This window comes from Drosophila albomicans, chromosome 2L (assembly GCF_009650485.2).
Source record: "Drosophila albomicans strain 15112-1751.03 chromosome 2L, ASM965048v2, whole genome shotgun sequence".
NCBI classification, from domain to species: Eukaryota; Metazoa; Arthropoda; class Insecta; order Diptera; family Drosophilidae; genus Drosophila; species Drosophila albomicans.
Window position 1 is genome coordinate 10,817,906 of NC_047628.2, and position 22,411 is coordinate 10,840,316.

At 34.9% G+C, this 22,411-nt stretch overlaps 2 protein-coding genes and 1 long non-coding RNA gene across 14 annotated transcripts; 1 reads left to right on the top strand and 2 right to left on the bottom strand.

The window, feature by feature from the left end:
* The first annotated feature begins 101 nt into the window (after positions 1-101).
* Positions 102-21,871, top strand: LOC117563798 (transmembrane protein 65). 11 transcript variants are annotated; one of them, XM_052002636.1, is made up of 7 exons: positions 102-222; positions 362-1,227; positions 14,805-14,930; positions 15,073-15,114; positions 15,192-15,259; positions 15,717-15,920; positions 21,383-21,871. In XM_052002636.1, the coding sequence occupies exons 2-7, from the start codon at positions 876-878 to the stop codon at positions 21,473-21,475; spliced, it is 885 nt and encodes a 294-aa protein (XP_051858596.1). In that variant the 5' UTR covers positions 102-222; positions 362-875; the 3' UTR covers positions 21,476-21,871. The 11 variants fall into 11 exon arrangements, with proteins under 11 accessions (XP_051858596.1, XP_051858593.1, XP_051858594.1 ...); XM_052002633.1 differs by lacking the exons at positions 14,805-14,930; positions 15,073-15,114; positions 15,192-15,259; positions 15,717-15,920 and adding exons at positions 20,197-20,322; positions 20,465-20,506; positions 20,584-20,651; positions 21,113-21,316; XM_052002634.1 differs by lacking the exon at positions 15,717-15,920 and adding an exon at positions 21,113-21,316 and having other exon boundaries at positions 21,383-21,870.
* LOC117565727 (general odorant-binding protein 28a) lies at positions 1,249-2,708 on the bottom strand. Its single transcript, XM_034244975.2, has 2 exons — positions 1,743-2,708; positions 1,249-1,419 (listed from the first exon to the last, which is right to left on the bottom strand). Exon 1 carries the CDS (start codon positions 2,173-2,175, stop codon positions 1,744-1,746), a length of 432 nt encoding a protein of 143 aa, XP_034100866.1. The 5' UTR covers positions 2,176-2,708; the 3' UTR covers positions 1,249-1,419; position 1,743.
* LOC127565191 (uncharacterized) lies at positions 11,546-18,685 on the bottom strand. 2 transcript variants are annotated; one of them, XR_007954591.1, is made up of 3 exons: positions 18,579-18,685; positions 11,999-13,122; positions 11,546-11,929 (listed from the first exon to the last, which is right to left on the bottom strand). It is a non-coding gene; the product is annotated as an uncharacterized LOC127565191 (long non-coding RNA). The 2 variants fall into 2 exon arrangements; XR_007954590.1 differs by lacking the exon at positions 18,579-18,685 and adding an exon at positions 13,192-13,298.
* Positions 21,872-22,411: the final 540 nt, after the last annotated feature.

Consider the following 22,411-nt stretch of genomic DNA (forward strand, 5'->3'; position numbering starts at 1 on the left):
AGCAACAACGAAAAACTAAAAATACTGCTACTTAAGTGTGACCGATTTTGCTGCAGAGCTAAAAGCCCACACACGTATTTTCACATTGGTCTCCTTGAAAACATCGTTCATTTTATTATAAGTTTTAAGTTGACGAAAATTTATTACAGAATTATCAAACATTCAGCCATGAAAATCATAAACAGTTAAATATAAATCCAAATTACGTGCAAAAATTAGCAGGTATGAAAATTAATAACCAAATTAGATCAATATTCATACTAGTTCATTGCAAAAAAAAAAAACAAAATAAATTCAATGCGACAAAAAATTAAGTTAATTTAACTTTTGTTTTCAAAATTTGATTTGATTTGATTTTTAGTGAATGATTGGATTCTTAGCGAATGGAATTCGAAAGAAATATGGCAAGTCGAAACGTGTGTGGTACGTAGATAGTAATATATGAGACGTGTGAGGGCGTTCGAACAGCTGTTGCTTCTGGAATTTCAGTCGCGAAAAAGTACCTGCTAAACTTTAACGAGCGTGAGCGAGAGAGAGCCAAGTTTACACACGTAAAGCTTTAGCTCAAAACCCACTCGGGCTGCCGTCATCGTTAACAGCAAATGTGTTAACCATTGCTTAGTCGAACGGACAACGAAGTTGCATACGCAACATATAATTTGGTTTGCGGGTCGTGTCGCTGCGTGAATTATTGTGTTGTGTGCGTACTATTTGTTGTTGTGCGTGGCAAAGACAGTGACCAAAGAGACCCAAAGCAGAGCTTGTGTTTTTGTTTACATATTGACGGACGCGCACACACGCAAGCACACATTTGCTGTGCGACTCTAGTGACGTCACAAATTTTGATCGTACCGAGCATTTGCGTATTTTGAGAAATGAGACAACAATACTGCGGCGCCTTGGGGCATCTGATGCGTCATTGCCAAACGCAGATCAGGCTAACACCAATGCTGGCCAACAACAGCAGTTGCTTCCCCCGACGACTCACCTTCCGCAGCAGCAGCAATAGCAACAGTTATCATTATCACAACAACAACAATAACCACAGCAATGTGCGGCACAAAGCTGCTGCTGTTAGTGATGGCCGCAGTTACTCCAAGTTTAGCAGTCACCTCAACAGCGAACGTGCCATGGAACTACTCTGCAATCTGGATGAGGACGAACGTCACAATCTCCGGGATGCCATGTTCAAGATGGAATCGGACAAAGTGAAGAAGTTGTACGAGAGTAAGTTTTTTTTTTTTCTTTTATAATTATATTTTTTTTGCTCCATTTTTACTGCATAGACAACAAATAACCGTTAAAATAATACATACATAATAATCTAGTAATTAGTTAGTTAATTCTTTTTCGAGAGTTTTGCCTGGGTTCGTGTATCTGATAGTCGGGGGATATTCCTTAGAAGAGTTCGTTATTTTCCTGCAAAGACATAATAAAAATAAATAATATGAAAGATTACAAAATTTAAAGAAGTTGTAGACAACAAAAAGGCATTGCAATAATACATACAATACATTTTAATCTAGTAATAATTGTTCATAAAAGTTTAGCCCGGGTCGAGTACAAAATTTAGAGAATTTCATTAACTTTTGTTCAGGTTCAATTGAAATAGATATGTTTTCGCCGTTCTTTAAGACCCATACTAATAATAACATAACAAGCTAGTAATTAGCTATGTTCCTTTTGTTGAGAATTCATCCTGAATTCGGGTATCTGGTAGTCAGGTATTCAGGAATATTTACCTTACATAAGTCCACGTTTCTGTGCCTCCGTCATGAAGCAATGGCCATAGACCTCAGCTGCCTCGCAATGATCATCGGGCACCTCGAGTGCAGCACAAATGTCACCGATCTCCATGGCCAGCTTTAGCTTGGCAGGATCGTTGCCGGTGTACTTCTTGGCCTTCTCCTGTCCGGCAACCTTATCCACCTTGCCGTTGGCATCCATCAGCTTGAACTTTTTCATCACACAGGCACGCAGGCATTTCGCCTCATAGGTGCTGGCTGGCTGACGTTTGACGGACTCCTCGATATCGGCATCCGTGGCGCCAACTTCGCCCTTGCAGGTTTCGGCAAACTCCATGAACTTGGCCGCAGCAGCCTTCTCATCGAAGGCCCGGACCAAGGCAGCTCCCAGCAGAGCGATTAAAGCGATATTCAACACAAAGCGTTGCATGTTTGGTTAATATTTTTAGTTACTAGTAGTTAGTAGTTACTGTGAGCTGCTGCTTCTGTTAATTTGTGAATGCAAACTGTTGATTTGTCTAGTTAAAACGCCGCTTTTTATAGTCAAAATGATGTTGACGGCAATCTGTCAGCTGTGAAATTATATAGAGTTCAATTGATCGCATAACAATGGCTGTCAATTAATTGTCCAATGTTTAATTAGTATTATTAAACGTTTTTCCCAAACTAACTTTGAGCAGCCTCCCATTCACAACTCACTCCCCCACAAAACGTCTCTGTTAAAGTAACTCGAACGCAAAGTCGAAACATTTGCAAAGCTTTTTTTTGTTGAATGGGGAGGAAGAGAGAAGCGTACGTGACCAAAGGCGTAGACACATCATGAAATCATCGCACAGATTTGCCACATTTCCTGAGTGCTCATCCTGTGCATGACTCGAACTCGCTCTGTCTGTTTTATCCTGGCATCATTTATTTAAATAATGCAAATTGTTTGATTTGTTTTGACAGCCAAAGCAATAACATTACTTTCACATCCTGAGCTCTGTCTACTTAACATTCTCAGCATGTTGATGTTATGACTTTAAGCTAAGCATAAGCTGTGAGCTTGCAATTTTCAGTGCAGAATACTGGTTAAAACATCTTTAAGCTTGGTAGACTTGATAGAAATATAATTACAACTAATGCAAATTCTTTGAGCTTTTACTTACATGCAGTAATCTATTTACTTAACATGCTCAGAATTTTGCCTTTTACGTTTTAACAGCGTTGTAAATTGAAGCTAAGTATAAGCTTCATATGTTGCTAAGCCTGCAGTTGAAATTCTGTAATCTAGAAATGTTGCTAAAGACAATATTAAGCTACTTAGCTACAATACAAATAAGAAATTCAATTACAAACTCAAAAATTCACAGCAAACTAATTGTAATGGGCTTTGCAGTTTATTAATTATTCATGCATTTATAATTGCGCAGCAAATTACAGAATCTAAACAGCTGAAAAGCTATTTGCTACTTTTAATGATTCTCTGCAACATTTTCAACGTTGAATATACTGCTGCAAATTTTCAGGATTCTATACAGTTTTAGCTTAGTGTAAACACGTTGCAACTAAAACTCAATATTGACAATAGCCTCAAACTTATAAGATAGCAAACTTCTGAAATAAGCTTACATTCACTTATCATCGATGGTTGTTAGCAAGCATTTAAAGGGTAAAGATAACGCCAATAATAATTGTAAAGGGTAAAGATAACACAATAATTCAAGTGAATATTAGGAAGGCAACATAGAATTTCTGAACATATGTATATTCTAGTTATTTTTAAATTTGTATATTTTGTTTTAAAGACTCGAAAAAAACATTTTTATATAATTAAATATTTGTGTGTATTAAAAATAGGTCTAGGAACATAACAGAAAATACTTCTATCTAATTAAGTACTTGCGTTTGTTTATGAATAAGTCTAGCAACAAAAACAAAAATTATTTCAATCTAATTCAACTCTTTAAAATAAGTCTATTAACAGTTTAAGAGCTGCTTAAAATGTTGCCAAGAACATGTACTGAGCCTAGTTGCCAGCAACATTTAAATGTTTCAACTAAAAATGTTGCTTAGAAGAACTTTTATAGTTAAGCTAAAAATGTTCCTAATGCCAACTTGTGAGTTAAGCCTGAAAAAACAATTTAATTACACTAAATATTGGCATTACTGCTGCACAAACAATATTCAAAATCAACAAAACTATTTAGATATGCGCATCTATTTATGCATTTCTATTTGTACATATTTTGTTGTGTGTAGCACATGGAACACAGCGTAAAGCAAAACCAAAAGTAAACGCATTTTGTTATTTTTTGCGTTTTGTGTTTTCTGTTTTGTTTCATCGACGGCGGCGGCTGCTCATTAAAATTTCAACAGCCAAACAACTTGGCAGCGAGTCCGCCTGCAGCTAGTTGGAACTTGCCGAAACTGCTTTACGCACTAAGCACAACGTCAGCGGTGACGTTGACGTTGCCGTTGCCGTTGGCGTCGGCGTCAACGTTAACATCGCAGCTGTCGCTGAAGCTTTTAGTTCTGGCAACACTTTGGACCCTTCTGCGAAACTTTTTTGATTATTTTCTCGTGCCGCTTAAATCTGGCAAAAATGGGGTGAATTGAATCACACTCGCAAAACTATTGCATCTCTAAATAAGCGAGGTAACTCCTAGGTATAATGGCCAACAGTTGTGGGGCTAATCAGCGCAAAAAGTTTCACGAGTTTGCACACGTAACTTTGCTTACTGATAAGAAACTTGTTGAGACTTTTGATAAATATTTAAGCCAAGCGAATGGTAAATGTGTAACATGCGTTTAATCAAAAGACTACTCACATAACTAGCTAACATAATGATGCTTAACAATGGCTGTTAAAGCATCGTGCTGCTATGTAAACAGACCCCACAGAATTATGTTAATTTACAGATAGCTGTAATAACAGTTGATGGAAAAGCAATTTCATGAATTCACAATGAGAGCACACTTAAGAAGAAGGAAGGATAAAAAGCTATAAAAAAAAAGAGTAAAAGAAAGTTCTTAAAATTCGCAAGTTTTTTATTACACAAAAATTCTACGGAAAAGAGCACTAAAAATTGAAAGTTCTTCGGTAATTCAAATCCGGAAAGTTGTGCGTTAATTTGATCTGCTTAGCCTTGCTTTACTTTCCACACAACACTTTAGCTATGAAGTGCTAACTGTTGCTTTCCAGCTGAGTAATATAAGCTAACAGAAATGCTGCTTGTGCAGTTGTAAAGCTTGGGTACTTGAGCAAAAGCCAAGTTAATCAAATTAGCGGTTGGTGGGCACTCAAAACGCCAAAAGCATTTTTAAGAAACATCAGTAAAGTGGAATGTCGCACAGCTCGACAAGCTTGCTGCTCTGGGCAGTGTTGTCAAATTTTGGGGGAAAAGTGAAAGATGATTGTAAAAAAAGCCAAAAAAATAATGCCAAAATTCTTCGTCACTTCATTTGTTTTTCAAAGCTATTTTTAACTTTAGGAAAATTTTACAAAAAAAGGATAAACTAAACCAGATACCAACTTACTACACTTCTTCAAAAGATGTTATTAACTCTAAGGAAAGTCTTTAAAAATTGCGAAAAGAGGAATATAAGCCAACACTCTTTAATAGTCCTGTCTTTAAAAAAGGCTAAAAACGGAAAAGAAGCCAACACTCTCTAATAGCCCCGAAAGAACATGATGTATTGATTCGAGAGGTTCATATTAATACAATTTATATAAAATAGGGTCATATATTTCAGTTTGTTCTAACTGACAGCATTGCCCACAAATTTATCCTGCTATCAATCATTATACGGAAAAACACTCACATTTGACGGGAAAAATGGGGGATTGTCAACACTGCTTGCCACAGCATCGCAGCAGCCTCCACAAAAAGCAGCAACCGACAATTCGTTTGGCATTAGGGGTGGTTCCTACCTACTTTCAGTCATCGTACCTACCCCAAAGTAATTGCCAACCCTGCCAACTCGCCCACTTGTCTGCCTTGGGCACCTTCAAGCTTACGAGCCCCCCTACATTAAATGCTGTTCATTGTGCTGTGCAAGAAAGTCGTGAGCCTTGATGAGAGCATCTGTTCCATGAGCGTTCTACTCTTCACTCTTCCCTCACTCTGTTTAGTTGGGGACATGCATATAAATTCTATTAAGCATTATTTGACCTCATTTGTGACTTAACTAAGCATTCAGCCTTGGCAAGAGATGGAATTTTAAGTTTACGTTTTGGGATTTTAAAGAACATTAATCAACATCACTTGGAAAATAAAAAAAATATTTATTTTTGGCGAGCAAAAAGCGCACGTACATTCTGCATTTTTTATAGATAAAGTTGGAGAGGGAGCTGGCAAAAACAAAAAGCTGACAGGCAGAGCAATTGAAAAACTTCGCACTACGAGTTTATACTTCATATTGTACTCGTAAAAGAAACTTGAAGCGGAAAATCAATATGCGACAATACTCGATAAAAAAAAAAGTGAATCGCGCTGAAGTGAAAGTTTTATGCTTTACAAAGAGTTTGCTGATGAAGTGCATAACAAACCAAAGTTGAATGATTGAAAAATTTGTGGATAAATTGAGTTCTTCGGAAGCGCCCTTTATGCAGCTCAGTTTGCATTTTTCCTGTTGCATACTTTGCGGAGTTGACTTTAATGTGCTTATGCGAAAGCAAGCATAACAAACTGAATATGAAATGCAGTTGGCATTTATGAGATGTGCATCTATTAATAATAAAGAAAACTCTCCCCAATGGCTGACAACGTTTGCAGCGCACCTGCTGATGGCATCTCAGTACTCAACTCTACTGTAAATGAGTCATTTATGGCGCGACGCTGCAAAGTATGCAATATAAAATGTGCGAAGCCAAGAGAGCTCACTAACTTTTTGTAATTTGATTCAATTTGCTGCCTTTTCGCCAAAGCACGTGCTGCTTTGTGAGTGTCTTGAATTGGCAAACGACACCTGAGAAATGTTGATGCCCAAGAATTTTGAGAATGTTGCAGGCAACAGGCGGAAGCAACAGCTGTGTATAACAAACCAGCTCCGCATACTTTGTGTATACATGGATGTTGTATTGGTGTGCGTTGGCCTTTAAAAAGTCATAAAACAAAGCAACTCAAAGCAAAGCAGATACTGCAAGGGGGGAGCAAGAACAACAAAAGTGAAAGCTGAACGGGATCGGAAGAGGAGCTGAAGGCGATGCGGATGCGGAAGTGAGTGAGAGAGCGAAAGTGAGAGCGAGAGAGAGTGAGAGTGAAGAAAAGAGCATAAAAAGCAGAGCGATAAATTGAAAAGTGTGCAGCGTTAAGCTCTCAGAGGCTGACGAAGAACCGAAACAGGGCCACAGAGAACAGAGCCCGGGCCAGGTGTACATAACTAAATACGTGCTCACATACACAGATACACAGAAATATCTGTATATATACATATATATTACATATGTATGTATCTAAGCACAGCCAAAAGCTGGCTTACATTTGGTTTTTATGCCCTCTTTGATTGTAACACATTGCGGTCGCTCTGAGGATTTGTTTGAGTTTACACACAAACACAACACAACAGAAATGAAAAGAGAAGAAACAAATACAATACACAAAAATGGCCCACAAAAATGTTTCAATTTAACCAAAGTTAGAGCTGTGAATTTGTTGAGCATTTTAGAGTGAAGGAAAGCATTAAATATTTGCTCAACCGTTTTGCTCAGTTTGCTTTTCATTAGCTTTGTGTGTAGCACAAAACTCAACCATAATTTGGTTAACGGATTCAAATTGAAATTAGTTTTTCTCTTTTGATATACATGCAATTAATTGGAATTTCACAAAAAATCCCATTCAAGAATAAAGAGCAAGTAGAATCCTAGTAATGTAGTATACTAATTTGCTATTCCCAGCTGAATAATTTAATATAGCAAACAAAAATTAATAGTCATATCAAACGTATAAATTGCTCATAAATTCATCAAAAGAACCAAAAGATAAACAAACCTCAACGACTAAACTAGTTAAATATTGAACAGTCTACACTTCGGTACACTTCACTTTGAAATTCAAGTCAAAAGTCAACTTCAATAAGTGAAAGTTAATTAAAGCATGGAAAACTAAAGCAAACATATAGTATATCAAAATACCACACAGCACGCGTCAAGCCACAAAGTTTGTCAGTCGCCTTCAAGGCTTGCGCGCAAAATTGTATAGCATGCTTTTAGGCTGACCTCAGATATGACTTGTTCATTTGTTATGCAAGGTGAAGTTCTTACAATGCTCAAAGTCTGGTTTAAAAGTCATAAGAGTGTAAAGTGAAAGTGGAAAGCGAAAGCGAAAGTGTGTGTATGTCCGTCCCTGGTGGCAGCCAATTTAAATGCTAAGCAGAAGCAGTCAGTCATGCAGTCAGTCAGTCAGCTCAGTAAGGTAACTCGACAGCACAGCCAGCCAATAAGCGCTACTAAATGTTATGCAAATTGTCTGCTGACTCGCACACACACACACAAACGTACAAACACGCACACACATTGACAGTGCATGCGCCAAACAAACGTATGTGCTTGGTGTGTATATGTAGAGTGTGTAGTAACGTTCTCACCCTCTACTACTATGTTGTCAGCAAACACAGATACACACCACATGAACGCAGCTGTGCGGCACGTCTTCCTGTTGCTTCTTTTATGGCAAGTGGTCTCAGAGCAGATTGCTCTTGCTCAGGCACACAGATAGAAATATGGTTTGCCTTTTGTGGCCCCATAAACAAGCATAGACAGCGAGAAAAATAAAGTGAAAAGAGAAATAGGGTGAACTAAGCTTCAGCTTCAAGTGCGGCTCTCAGATTTCAGCTTTGAGTTCGATTCAAGTGCTGCCTACTTCCAGGCGCCCATTTTAATATTTGCTCGCTTCGATGTGTTTGCCCAGCAAATCAAGGCTTGCCTTTCGCTATATCTCTGCCTGTGTGTGTGTGTTTGTGTCGCTGTTTGCGTGTTTATTTCTATGTGTATTGGTGTGCACATGTCGCAACAAAAAAAGGAAGTGCCGAGGTCAGTGGATTGCCCTTGTGGCCTCTGTATGATTAAACACCCGTACCCATTCTTTCTATTGGGCATATTCTCGTATTTATTGCGCCATTTATGTAATTGGTTTTATTTGCTAAATTGAAAAATCAATGCGACATCAATTCCGGAATGCTTCCGCATAATTACAGAGACAGCAAATTTGTGGACAGTGAATTTTACATGAACATTTATTGGCTGTTTAACTTTCAAATTAATATGACTATTGCTTATATGAGAATTTATTGACTGTTTAACTTTCAAATTAATATGACTATTGCATATCCCGTAAATTGACTGGAAATTGTGTATTTAATGTGTAATAAGATTTCAAATATATCCATTTATATCAATTGCATCCTAGCAGAACTCATTCATGTCTTCTTTAATGATGCACTCACGTCTTGCGATTAAATTTGAACACGGTTTATGTGTGTCGCGTATACAAATAGTCGAGCACTCGTGTGTTAAATGTTCTACGTTCATTGCTATGTTTTATGGCATGTTTTTGTGATTCGTTGAATCAAGTGAGAATTTTATGTTTAACACTTAACCGCCAGCTAAATGACATAATTGCCCTGAAAATTGCTCAGTGGCCATGAATAAAACACAAGCAAAAGACACTGCTTGGATTTTTATGGCTAAAACACACACACACACACACAGAGAGAGAGACCGGAAGAGCGTATAGTATAACTGATGTGTGACAGGCGGCGGTGGCAGCAGCAGCAGCTAGCGACAAAGTATGCCCCTGTGGCAAACTGATTATGCGGAGCATATAAAAGAGCAGACAACATCATGCAGGTACGAACACACAGTAAATAGGGGCAAAGGTTGTGCACACAAAGTCACACTCAACATAATTTATTTGTAAAGACTATTTATAGCTATTATTTGACACAAACAGTCGTGGTTTTTATTTACAGGGTAACCGCGAAGTGTTTATCAGTGTATTATTTGAGCTGCCTAGAAGTAGGCAACACATTTTTAATGTCCTCCCATTGTGATTGTTCGGGGAGCAACAGTTAATTAATTGTGTTCCTTTGGGGTCGTTGCGGTTCTGTGCGCACAGAGGGTAGCAATAATGATAATTATCATTGTTTAATGACGTCTATGGCCTGACCTGACCTGACCCACTACGCACGTGTTAACCATTTGATGCTGTTGCCTATGTTGTTGACATGACAGTTTTAAGCGCAATTACTGCACGTTTTGCTAATGTTGAAGAGTGTTAGGCTCAAAGTGCCGCTAAAATGTGTCGTTTACAAAACTTAAACACACATCATGCACACACACAAACACACATGCCGCCGACTAACACATGTAGACATGTTAAGTGCGGCGCGTGAAAGTATGCAACGTTAAAATTACGACAGTTGCGGCCGCGGCCGTAGCGAAAATGTAATTGAGTTTCACAGCAGCGAGACGTAGACACACATGCAAGGACACACACACCCACTCAGTCACACTTACACAGCCATTTTGTTTGTGCTTTCGGCTTGCTGTTTGCTGCCATTGCAATTTTAATGCAATTCGCAAAGTGTGAATTAAGATGGGGATCAAGTGGGGCAGGTCAAAAGGGGTTAGAGGTCTGGCTTATATAATGCGCCAACTTTTATCGTTTTGCCTTCTTTTTTTTAATTAGCGTTGTGCATGCGAAAGCTGAAATTAAGGCGCCAACAGCAAAACTGTTTGCTCATTGACGGTGGGGCCTTGAAATAATAATATACATAAATCTCAATTACCGTTGTTTTATTCATGTTTATAAAAAAGGTTTATTATTAAAAAAGATATAAACACATAAAAACGGCTAATGAAAGTACTGTTATAATCCTTCTTAGCTGTAGTTTATAGATAACTTATTAACCTCTAATTAGCAAACCTATTTATTTATTATACCCGCTACCCATAGGGTAGAAGGGTATTATAACTTTGTGCCGACAGGAAATGTATGTAACAGGTAGAAGGAGGCATCTCCGACCCTATAAAGTATATATATTCTTAATCAACATCAACAGCCGAGACGATCTAGCCATGTCCGTCTGTGTGTCTGTCCGTCTGTCCGTATGAACACCTACATAGATCTCAGAGACTATAAGAGATAGAGCTATAATTTTTTTCGACAGCATTTGTTATGTTTGCACGAAGATCAAGCTTGTTACAAATTTTTACCACGCCCATTTCCGTCCACTCAAATCAAAAAAAATCGATTAAAGCTAGCGTCGCGAATTTTGATATATACAATAATAACTATAGTAATTCTGATAAAAATTGTCGAAGTTATTAAAGAAATGCTTTTGTATGGGCAAAAACGCCTACTTATTAGGGCTCTTAGTTGCTTTTGCTGATAATCTGTTATATTGTGCAGTCTATGGTATATTTTGAATGTGGTCCTATCTTGATATACCAAAAATACCATTTGGTACATTTTAAGTAATTTTGTAGTATGTTTGATATATTTTGAGAATAATACCGCAATATTTTGGTTTTATTCAAAATGGGTAGCGGGTATCTTACAGTCGAGCACACTCGACTGTAGCATTCTTACTTTTATAGTTATAAATTCGGCACTGTTCTTCCATTTGTTCGTCGAATTCATCTGTCTAATAAGAGGAAAATAAATATACTTATAGCACCCACTATAATACACTGCTTTGTGTAATTATTATTACCTTTTCATCAACTAAAGTTGCACAAACATACTTTTTTATGTATTATTATTGACAAAACTGCATCATTTATGTTTAGATAAGAAACGAATATGTTTAGATCATTTCTTAAATTATATTAATATTCAAGGTTCGACTGAAAGGATATATACAGGATAATCATAAGTTTACTGACTTTTAAGTAGAAAAAGTCTAGAGATTTAAAATTTGCTATATCAAAATATACAATAAATGTAATAAAAACTGATCTATTTCCATACAAAAAATATATCGTTGCATTAAATAGTCGAGCGTTTTATTTTTAAGTACGCAATTTCCACCAATTTGTACCAATTATATATAAATGATTACATAATTGAGTCAAATATGGAAATTTCAGCTTTTCAGTTTGTCACTTTTTCATCTCTTCTTTGGGGCGAATTAGCATCTTAACTTCTTTAAGTAAAATGTCCCACCAACCTAGATCTAGCCCATATGGTGCATTTAAATAACTGCATAAGAAACAACAAAAATCTATAATTATGTGTATTCCTTCGAAAATAAAAATGTGCAATATTTACCAATTAGAACAATAATTGTACCACCAGCCACTTTCATACCAGCCTGCGCAATTACCAAAAGAAGTTTTGCTGTTGTTGTTATCGAATGTTGAGAATTTCTTGTTTTCATTGTATCTCATGCTATCCTCACTAATAGTTCCATTGAATTTACCCAAACTCAGTGCATATCCATTATCTTCATCAGATATTTTGAAGTCGTCATAACGAGCGTTGTAGGTACTTCCATTCTGAGCAACCAAATGTATGTAAAGTTCGAAACGTTGCAAGCTCGTGATACGATGTAATTTCTCTAATCCAAGAAAGAAATCACTTTCAAAAGAACCGAAACCTTTGCGATATGTTGCCCAATCCCTATTGAAACTCTCATTTCCCCCAACTCGTTGTTGTATTACAATCCATCCAGGTCCAGCTTACTGACTATCGCACAAAACATTGAATAAACCTATGCCAGAGACATTGAGTTGATTTACTCCTGAATATTCTCCGAAAGGGAGGCATGTTGTGGGATTTAATTTATCAAGTTCAGATTGACTAAGCTTAGTTTCACTTTCATTCAATTTCAATTGATTCTTTTTCTGTTCTTCTCTAATGTTCTCTGATGTCCTATTTAATTCGTTGATTTCTGAACGACTTAACTGAATATCATTTTCATGATTTATTAATATAGATTTACTCTTCTCTAATTCCAACTCAAGTGTTTTCTGATGTTCTGTATTATTTTCACTTAATCTTTTTATATTTTCATCTTTTTCAATTAATCTAGAGTTAAGAGATTTTAATTGAACTTGACAATTTTCTAAGTTAGTGGATTTATCTGTTAGTTGTTCTTTTAATTTAATAATCATATTTTGTTGTGAATTAATTTCAGATTCAGATTTATAAACTTTATTTTGACACAATTGCAAATCGTTTTCCCCTTTGATTACTTTGTTTTTATACTCATTTAATAGATCTGCCTCCTTCATGAATTTTTCATGAATTCTTACAATTTCATGATATTTTTCCATAAGATCAGAATTTAATTCACTTATCTGCTTTTCCTTAGTTTCACTTTGTTCTAACTTATTTCTGAGCTGTCCAATAACAAGCAACGGTTTTACAGTTTTTTGGTCTGATTCATACGTCTGATAGGAAGAAAACGAATACACTTTAATCACTCTTTATTCTTCGTAGTATTATGTCTTTGATCTCACTTCATCTCCACTTGTTGTAGCCGCCAAGAATATTTGAAGGACCATCAGTAACAAAACTCCGTTAAATGTTATTCTGCCCATTTTAAATGTTTCGACTGCCCGCAAACAAAATGAATTTGGAACTGAATATTTCGTTAAAGTCAGTGCAGCCGATGTGGACTCCGCTCAATAGATCTGAGCGAGAGCGGTTAATGAATGATAACCTAGAGTCTCGGCCTAGATTCTCTTTCGGCAGAAGACATTTCAATGTCGGATGATTGTCTGTAATTTTTTTTAAATTCCAAAAAATAAAAAATATAAGCTCGAGGCATAGAATCTTATCATTAGGAATAGCAATAGGTTCTTTTCTGTTTGCTCCAAGCAGCTTCTTCTTGAAGACCCATCGACAACAACATGGTTTTCAATTTCTTTCAGTCGCGTGTTGACATTAGGGTCAATCTCCAAAGTACTCGAAATTATGCTCGAATACTTTCAAACCGACGATGGGACTGAGTTTTTATTAAAATATATTCTTGATCAGCATCAACAGCCGGATCTCAGAGACTATAAGAGATAAAGCTATAATTTGTTATATTTGCACGCAGATCAAGTTTGTTTCAAATTTTGCCACGCCCACTTCCGACCCCGCAAATCAATAAAATCGAATAACAAGCGTAATTTTAAAGCTACGAATTTTGATGTTTGTGGAAGTTATTAAAGAAATGCTTTTGTATGAGTAAAAACGCCTACGTACTAGGGGTATTAGTTGCTTTGGCTGGCAATCTGGTATATTGTGCAGTCTATGGTATATTTTGAATGTGGCACTGTATCGATATATCAAAAATTTTGTATATTTTTTATTTTTGTAGTATTTTCGGTACATTTAGCAGAAAAAATATCGCAATATTTTGGTTTTATTCAAAATGGGTAACGGGTATCTCACAGTCGAGCACACTCGACTGTAACTTTCTTACTTGTTTTTTTTTTTTTAAATTAGCGTTGTGCATGCGAAAGCTGAAACTAAGGCGCCAACAGCAAAACTGTTTGCTCATTGACCTTGGAATAATATACATAAATCGCAATTACCACTGTTTTATTCATGTTTATAAAAAAGGTTTATTATTAAAAAGGATACAAACACATAAAAAGGGCTAATGAAAGTTCCTTCTTATTACATATAGTTTATAGATAACTTATTATCCTCTACTTAGCAACCTATTTATTTATTATAACTTAATGGCAACATAATGAACAAAAATATTAATTACTGATGCTAGTTTATGAAATTAGGATACAAAGCTACACTTCATAATCATAAGTATAGTTTATAGATAACTCATCATCACAACATTAAGTTGTCATTTAGATAATTATTCGTTTATGCCTATAATTAAATTCAATTTCAGTCAAGGTAACTTTAGCTGATGCATGACCTACCTATTCATTAAGTTGATTTAATTATTATTTAGTGACAACTTGTAATCTCTCTTTTATTTGTTTTGTTTATTTGCATAAACTTCCTCACTTGTGTTTTGATTTTGAACCCGAACGATTCATCACACAACAAACAACAACATCAACACTACAACTACAACAACAACATCTATTACACTGTCCATGTTGGTAACGATAAGGTCAGCTGGCAGTTGGCAGCTGGCGAACTCGCTTTGGACGACTCTCGAATAAGACGCCGCTGGGCGCTGTGGATCCATCGGGCACATTTTGTGCCATGCCAGACGATTGGCTTAAAAAGAAATTGGGTAAAAGCTGCCATTAAGGGTCACACAACAACAACTGCAACAATGTGCAAACATTCCAATTGAAGTTGAAAACTAATTTTCATTATTTTTCTCTTTCTCTCTATCTCTCTCTGTCTCTATCTCGGATTCTCGATTTTCACAGTGGAAGCAGCAGAACCGCCAACGGCAGCACAGCTTTATAGCAGTAAGTTGGCAAAATTGCGAATATTTCAAATTGAAAGTTGCTTACATTCATCTCTGGTTGTTATTGCTTTTCGACAGTTTTCTTTGTGAATGCGGTGCCATTTATCGCCTTTGGCTTTCTGGACAATTTCATCATGATCATGGCCGTAAGTAATGAAATATTCCCATAAATGAAAGCACAAAGTGTTGACAACAAATCGATATAAGTCCTAATCATTGATGTAGTATAAAGTGGAAACTCCACTAAAAAAAAAATAATTTATAAATTTGAATATTCATTTAAATTTCTAGCTAAATTTAATGATTGTAAAATAATTTTGCATTTAACATTAACATACAGCTAGCTTCAAAATCTAATTATTGATTTAAATTTGACCTTAATACAATTCGAATTTAACGATTGTTCATATTTTCTTTAAAAAAAATGTCTAATTTCACAAGTTTATACTTTTTTATGAAAAATAATGGCACTAATATTCATTTTAAAACTTCAGATATAAGAAAAAGTCATACGTGTATTAAATAATGAAATAATTGTAATTTGTATATTATCTGTATTTTTCTTATTTTCGATTATCTAAATTCAATACATCCATCTTTCAGGGTGAATATATTGAAAGCTATTTGGGTCACTTCATAACGCTATCGACGATGGCCGCCGCTGGCCTGGGCAATACGATTAGTGATATTATTGGCATTACCACAGCCTCCTATGTGGAATCCACCTGCCACTTATTGGGCCTGAAGCAGCCCCGAATGACTCCACAGCAATTTGAACTACAGTCCAGCAGACGAGCCTCCAGTTGGGTAAGCATATCCAGTGCGATTAATAAACTGAAACTCTTCTAATTCCTTATGTCTTCTACTCTGCAGGGTCGCATTATAGGCATCACTATTGGTTGTTTGCTGGGCATGTGTCCATTGTGGTTTATAACGCCCGAGGAAAAGGAATGTCCAAAGGAGTAGAGAGCAAATAGTTTTCTAGTAAATTCGTCAATTGTTCAGGACTGATGAACGTCGTAGTCCACACAAAAAGTATAAATGATTTTCGTTCTGCAAAGAGACACTCAAAGTACCTACTGACTACTATACTATTCATATATTCATAAGTTTTTATATAGTTTAAAAAATATGTTAGGTTTTACATGAATGAGTATATTGTTATATGAGCACTTTGAGCACTGATTCTGACTGCACTCACACACTCACACACACACAGAATGTAAAATCCAAGTTGCTTTAAGTTTTAGGAATGAGCTCAAGACCAGTTGAAAGCAATCGGAAACAATTGATATTTGATAATTTGTAATTCACTGAATCGAAATACTATATCAAAAATAAAAAAAACATTTAAAAATACATATATGGTATATATATAGAGCAAATTGATTATATAGTAGCTGCAAAAGGTCCAAATAAAAATCTAAAATCAAAAATAGCCATTTTTTGTAGAGTATTTAGATGAGAAAGATCATTAATGGAAATTAATTGAATTATCAATTGCTGTAGTGCAACTAAATTTGCAAAAATTATTAACTCAAGATCATAGAATGCCTTCAACTGTCCTAATTTTAAACTCGCCACACTGCAAAGTGCCTACGAAATGCTTTAAACTTTAAACTCACTTCCTGAAGATATTCAACTCATATCTTTATACTAACTAACTATAACTAACATATATGTATATGTATGTATGTGTACATTTGCTTTAAATACAGTTACAACAAACGAAATCATTAGCAACATTTTTAATGTTAAAGAAAAATGTCCAAAATTGTAGAGAGCTTACAAGTGAATAAATCAAATTGAAATGCAAGTGTTTGTTTTTTATTAATCCTCGAAATATTTCTTCCTAAAGAAAATCCCTTCTCGATGATTCTCATGGTATTTACTTCAGAAATGCGATTTGTCATTTTTAGCTGTTTAATTTCCAATTTTAATACTCAGTTACCTTCTCTCAAGTTGCGATTAGAAAAATCTAAAATTTTATTTGAAAAAAAAATTTAAAAAAAAATCTCTAAAAAAAAGTAACAATCTTTCACATTTTTAATTTAAAATAAAAAATAATCATAATAAATAAACATTGCAAAACACTCCCCAAAATATATCCAAATCTACAAAAATCTAATAGCAAACTTAATTTTAATCCTATTTATGTTTCTGTTGCGATCAGATACAAATTGTATAAAATATTTATCAAATACTTTTGTCTGGCAAAAAAAGCCTTATTCGCTGCTTTGGCTGACAATCTGGTAGTCTTAGTATTCTATGGTATATTTTGAATGTAGTACTATATGAATTTACCAAATATATGGTACATTTTAGTATTATTGATATAGATATAGTTTTGGCATATTTTCAGAATATGGTTTTATAGAAACTCGGTATCGGGTATGTCACAGTCGAGTACACGCGATTCGATAAGTTTTCTTACTTGCCTAAAACAAAACTGACTCGATAAGCTTTCTTAATTGTCTAAAACAAAAATGAATACAAAATAAAAATTGTAAAATGTATGTAAAGTTCGAAACGTTGCAAGCTCGTGATACGATGTAATTTCTCTAATCCAAGAAAGAAATCACTTTCAAAAGAACCGAAACCTTTGCGATATGTTGCCCAATCCCTATTGAAACTCTCATTTCCCCCAACTCGTTGTTGTATTACAATCCATCCAGGTCCAGCTTACTGACTATCGCACAAAACATTGAATAAACCTATGCCAGAGACATTGAGTTGATTTACTCCTGAATATTCTCCGAAAGGGAGGCATGTTGTGGGATTTAATTTATCAAGTTCAGATTGACTAAGCTTAGTTTCACTTTCATTCAATTTCAATTGATTCTTTTTCTGTTCTTCTCTAATGTTCTCTGATGTCCTATTTAATTCGTTGATTTCTGAACGACTTAACTGAATATCATTTTCATGATTTATTAATATAGATTTACTCTTCTCTAATTCCAACTCAAGTGTTTTCTGATGTTCTGTATTATTTTCACTTAATCTTTTTATATTTTCATCTTTTTCAATTAATCTAGAGTTAAGAGATTTTAATTGAACTTGACAATTTTCTAAGTTAGTGGATTTATCTGTTAGTTGTTCTTTTAATTTAATAATCATATTTTGTTGTGAATTAATTTCAGATTCAGATTTATAAACTTTATTTTGACACAATTGCAAATGGTTTTCCCCTTTGATTACTTTGTTTTTATACTCATTTAATAGATCTGCCTCCTTCATGAATTTTTCATGAATTCTTACAATTTCATGATATTTTTCCATAAGATCAGAATTTAATTCACTTATCTGCTTTTCCTTAGTTTCACTTTGTTCTAACTTATTTCTGAGCTGTCCAATAACAAGCAACGGTTTTACAGTTTTTTGGTCTGATTCATACGTCTGATAGGAAGAAAACGAATACACTTTAATCACTCTTTATTCTTCGTAGTATTATGTCTTTGATCTCACTTCATCTCCACTTGTTGTAGCCGCCAAGAATATTTGAAGGACCATCAGTAACAAAACTCCGTTAAATGTTATTCTGCCCATTTTAAATGTTTCGACTGCCCGCAAACAAAATGAATTTGGAACTGAATATTTCGTTAAAGTCAGTGCAGCCGATGTGGACTCCGCTCAATAGATCTGAGCGAGAGCGGTTAATGAATGATAACCTAGAGTCTCGGCCTAGATTCTCTTTCGGCAGAAGACATTTCAATGTCGGATGATTGTCTGTAATTTTTTTTAAATTCCAAAAAATAAAAAATATAAGCTCGAGGCATAGAATCTTATCATTAGGAATAGCAATAGGTTCTTTTCTGTTTGCTCCAAGCAGCTTCTTCTTGAAGACCCATCGACAACAACATGGTTTTCAATTTCTTTCAGTCGCGTGTTGACATTAGGGTCAATCTCCAAAGTACTCGAAATTATGCTCGAATACTTTCAAACCGACGATGGGACTGAGTTTTTATTAAAATATATTCTTGATCAGCATCAACAGCCGGATCTCAGAGACTATAAGAGATAAAGCTATAATTTGTTATATTTGCACGCAGATCAAGTTTGTTTCAAATTTTGCCACGCCCACTTCCGACCCCGCAAATCAATAAAATCGAATAACAAGCGTAATTTTAAAGCTACGAATTTTGATGTTTGTGGAAGTTATTAAAGAAATGCTTTTGTATGAGTAAAAACGCCTACGTACTAGGGGTATTAGTTGCTTTGGCTGGCAATCTGGTATATTGTGCAGTCTATGGTATATTTTGAATGTGGCACTGTATCGATATATCAAAAATTTTGTATATTTTTTATTTTTGTAGTATTTTCGGTACATTTAGCAGAAAAAATATCGCAATATTTTGGTTTTATTCAAAATGGGTAACGGGTATCTCACAGTCGAGCACACTCGACTGTAACTTTCTTACTTGTTTTTTTTTTTTAAATTAGCGTTGTGCATGCGAAAGCTGAAACTAAGGCGCCAACAGCAAAACTGTTTGCTTATTGACCTTGGAATAATATACATAAATCGCAATTACCACTGTTTTATTCATGTTTATAAAAAAGGTTTATTATTAAAAAGGATACAAACACATAAAAAGGGCTAATGAAAGTTCCTTCTTATTACATATAGTTTATAGATAACTTATTATCCTCTACTTAGCAACCTATTTATTTATTATAACTTAATGGCAACATAATGAACAAAAATATTAATTACTGATGCTAGTTTATGAAATTAGGATACAAAGCTACACTTCATAATCATAAGTATAGTTTATAGATAACTCATCATCACAACATTAAGTTGTCATTTAGATAATTATTCGTTTATGCCTATAATTAAATTCAATTTCAGTCAAGGTAACTTTAGCTGATGCATGACCTACCTATTCATTAAGTTGATTTAATTATTATTTAGTGACAACTTGTAATCTCTCTTTTATTTGTTTTGTTTATTTGCATAAACTTCCTCACTTGTGTTTTGATTTTGAACCCGAACGATTCATCACACAACAAACAACAACAACAACATCAACACTACAACTACAACAACAACATCTATTACACTGTCCATGTTGGTAACGATAAGGTCAGCTGGCAGTTGGCAGCTGGCGAACTCGCTTTGGACGACTCTCGAATAAGACGCCGCTGGGCGCTGTGGATCCATCGGGCACATTTTGTGCCATGCCAGACGATTGGCTTAAAAAGAAATTGGGTAAAAGCTGCCATTAAGGGTCACACAACAACAACTGCAACAATGTGCAAACATTCCAATTGAAGTTGAAAACTAATTTTCATTATTTTTCTCTTTCTCTCTATCTCTCTCTGTCTCTATCTCGGATTCTCGATTTTCACAGTGGAAGCAGCAGAACCGCCAACGGCAGCACAGCTTTATAGCAGTAAGTTGGCAAAATTGCGAATATTTCAAATTGAAAGTTGCTTACATTCATCTCTGGTTGTTATTGCTTTTCGACAGTTTTCTTTGTGAATGCGGTGCCATTTATCGCCTTTGGCTTTCTGGACAATTTCATCATGATCATGGCCGTAAGTAATGAAATATTCCCATAAATGAAAGCACAAAGTGTTGACAACAAATCGATATAAGTCCTAATCATTGATGTAGTATAAAGTGGAAACTCCACTAAAAAAAAAATAATTTATAAATTTGAATATTCATTTCAATTTCTAGCTAAATTTAAAAATGATTGTAAAATAATTTTGCATTTAACATTAACATTAGCATACAACTAGCTGCAAAATCTAATTATTGATTTAAATTTGACCTTAATACAATTCGAATTTAACGATTGTTCATATTTTCTTTAAAAAAAAATGTCTAATTTCACAAGTTTATACTTTTTTATGAAAAATAATGGCACTAATATTCATTTTAAAACTTCAGATATAAGTCATACGTGTATTAAATAATGAAATAATTGTAATTTGTATATTATCTGTATTTTTCTTATTTTCGATTATCTAAATTCAATACATCCATCTTTCAGGGTGAATATATTGAAAGCTATTTGGGTCACTTCATAACGCTATCGACGATGGCCGCCGCTGGCCTGGGCAATACGATTAGTGATATTATTGGCATTACCACAGCCTCCTATGTGGAATCCACCTGCCACTTATTGGGCCTGAAGCAGCCCCGAATGACTCCACAGCAATTTGAACTACAGTCCAGCAGACGAGCCTCCAGTTGGGTAAGCATATCCAGTGCGATTAATAAACTGAAACTCTTCTAATTCCTTATGTCTTCTACTCTGCAGGGTCGCATTATAGGCATCACTATTGGTTGTTTGCTGGGCATGTGTCCATTGTGGTTTATAACGCCCGAGAAAAAGGAATGTCAAAAGGAGTAGAGAGCAAATAGTTTTCTAGTAAATTCGTCAATTGTTCAGGACTGATGAACGTCGTAGTCCACACAAAAAGTATAAATGATTTTCGTTCTGCAAAGAGACACTCAAAGTACCTACTGACTACTATACTATTCATATATTCATAAGTTTTTATATAGTTTAAAAAATATGTTAGGTTTTACATGAATGAGTATATTGTTATATGAGCACTTTGAGCACTGATTCTGACTGCACTCACACACTCACACACACACAGAATGTAAAATCCAAGTTGCTTTAAGTTTTAGGAATGAGCTCAAGACCAGTTGAAAGCAATCGGAAACAATTGATATTTGATAATTTGTAATTCACTGAATCGAAATACTATATCAAAAATAAAAAAAACATTTAAAAATACATATATGGTATATATAAAGAGCAAATTGATTATATAGTAGCTGCAAAAGGTCCAAATAAAAATCTAAAATCAAAAATAGCCATTTTTTGTAGAGTATTTAGATGAGAAAGATCATTAATGGAAATTAATTGAATTATCAATTGCTGTAGTGCAACTAAATTTGCAAAAATTATTAACTCAAGATCATAGAATGCCTTCAACTGTCCTAATTTTAAACTCGCCACACTGCAAAGTGCCTACGAAATGCTTTAAACTTTAAACTCACTTCCTGAAGATATTCAACTCATATCTTTATACTAACTAACTATAACTAACATATATGTATATGTATGTATGTGTACATTTGCTTTAAATACAGTTACAACAAACGAAATCATTAGCAACATTTTTAATGTTAAAGAAAAATGTCCAAAATTGTAGAGAGCTTACAAGTGAATAAATCAAATTGAAATGCAAGTGTTTGTTTTTTATTAATCCTCGAAATATTTCTTCCTAAAGAAAATCCCTTCTCGATGATTCTCATGGTATTTACTTCAGAAATG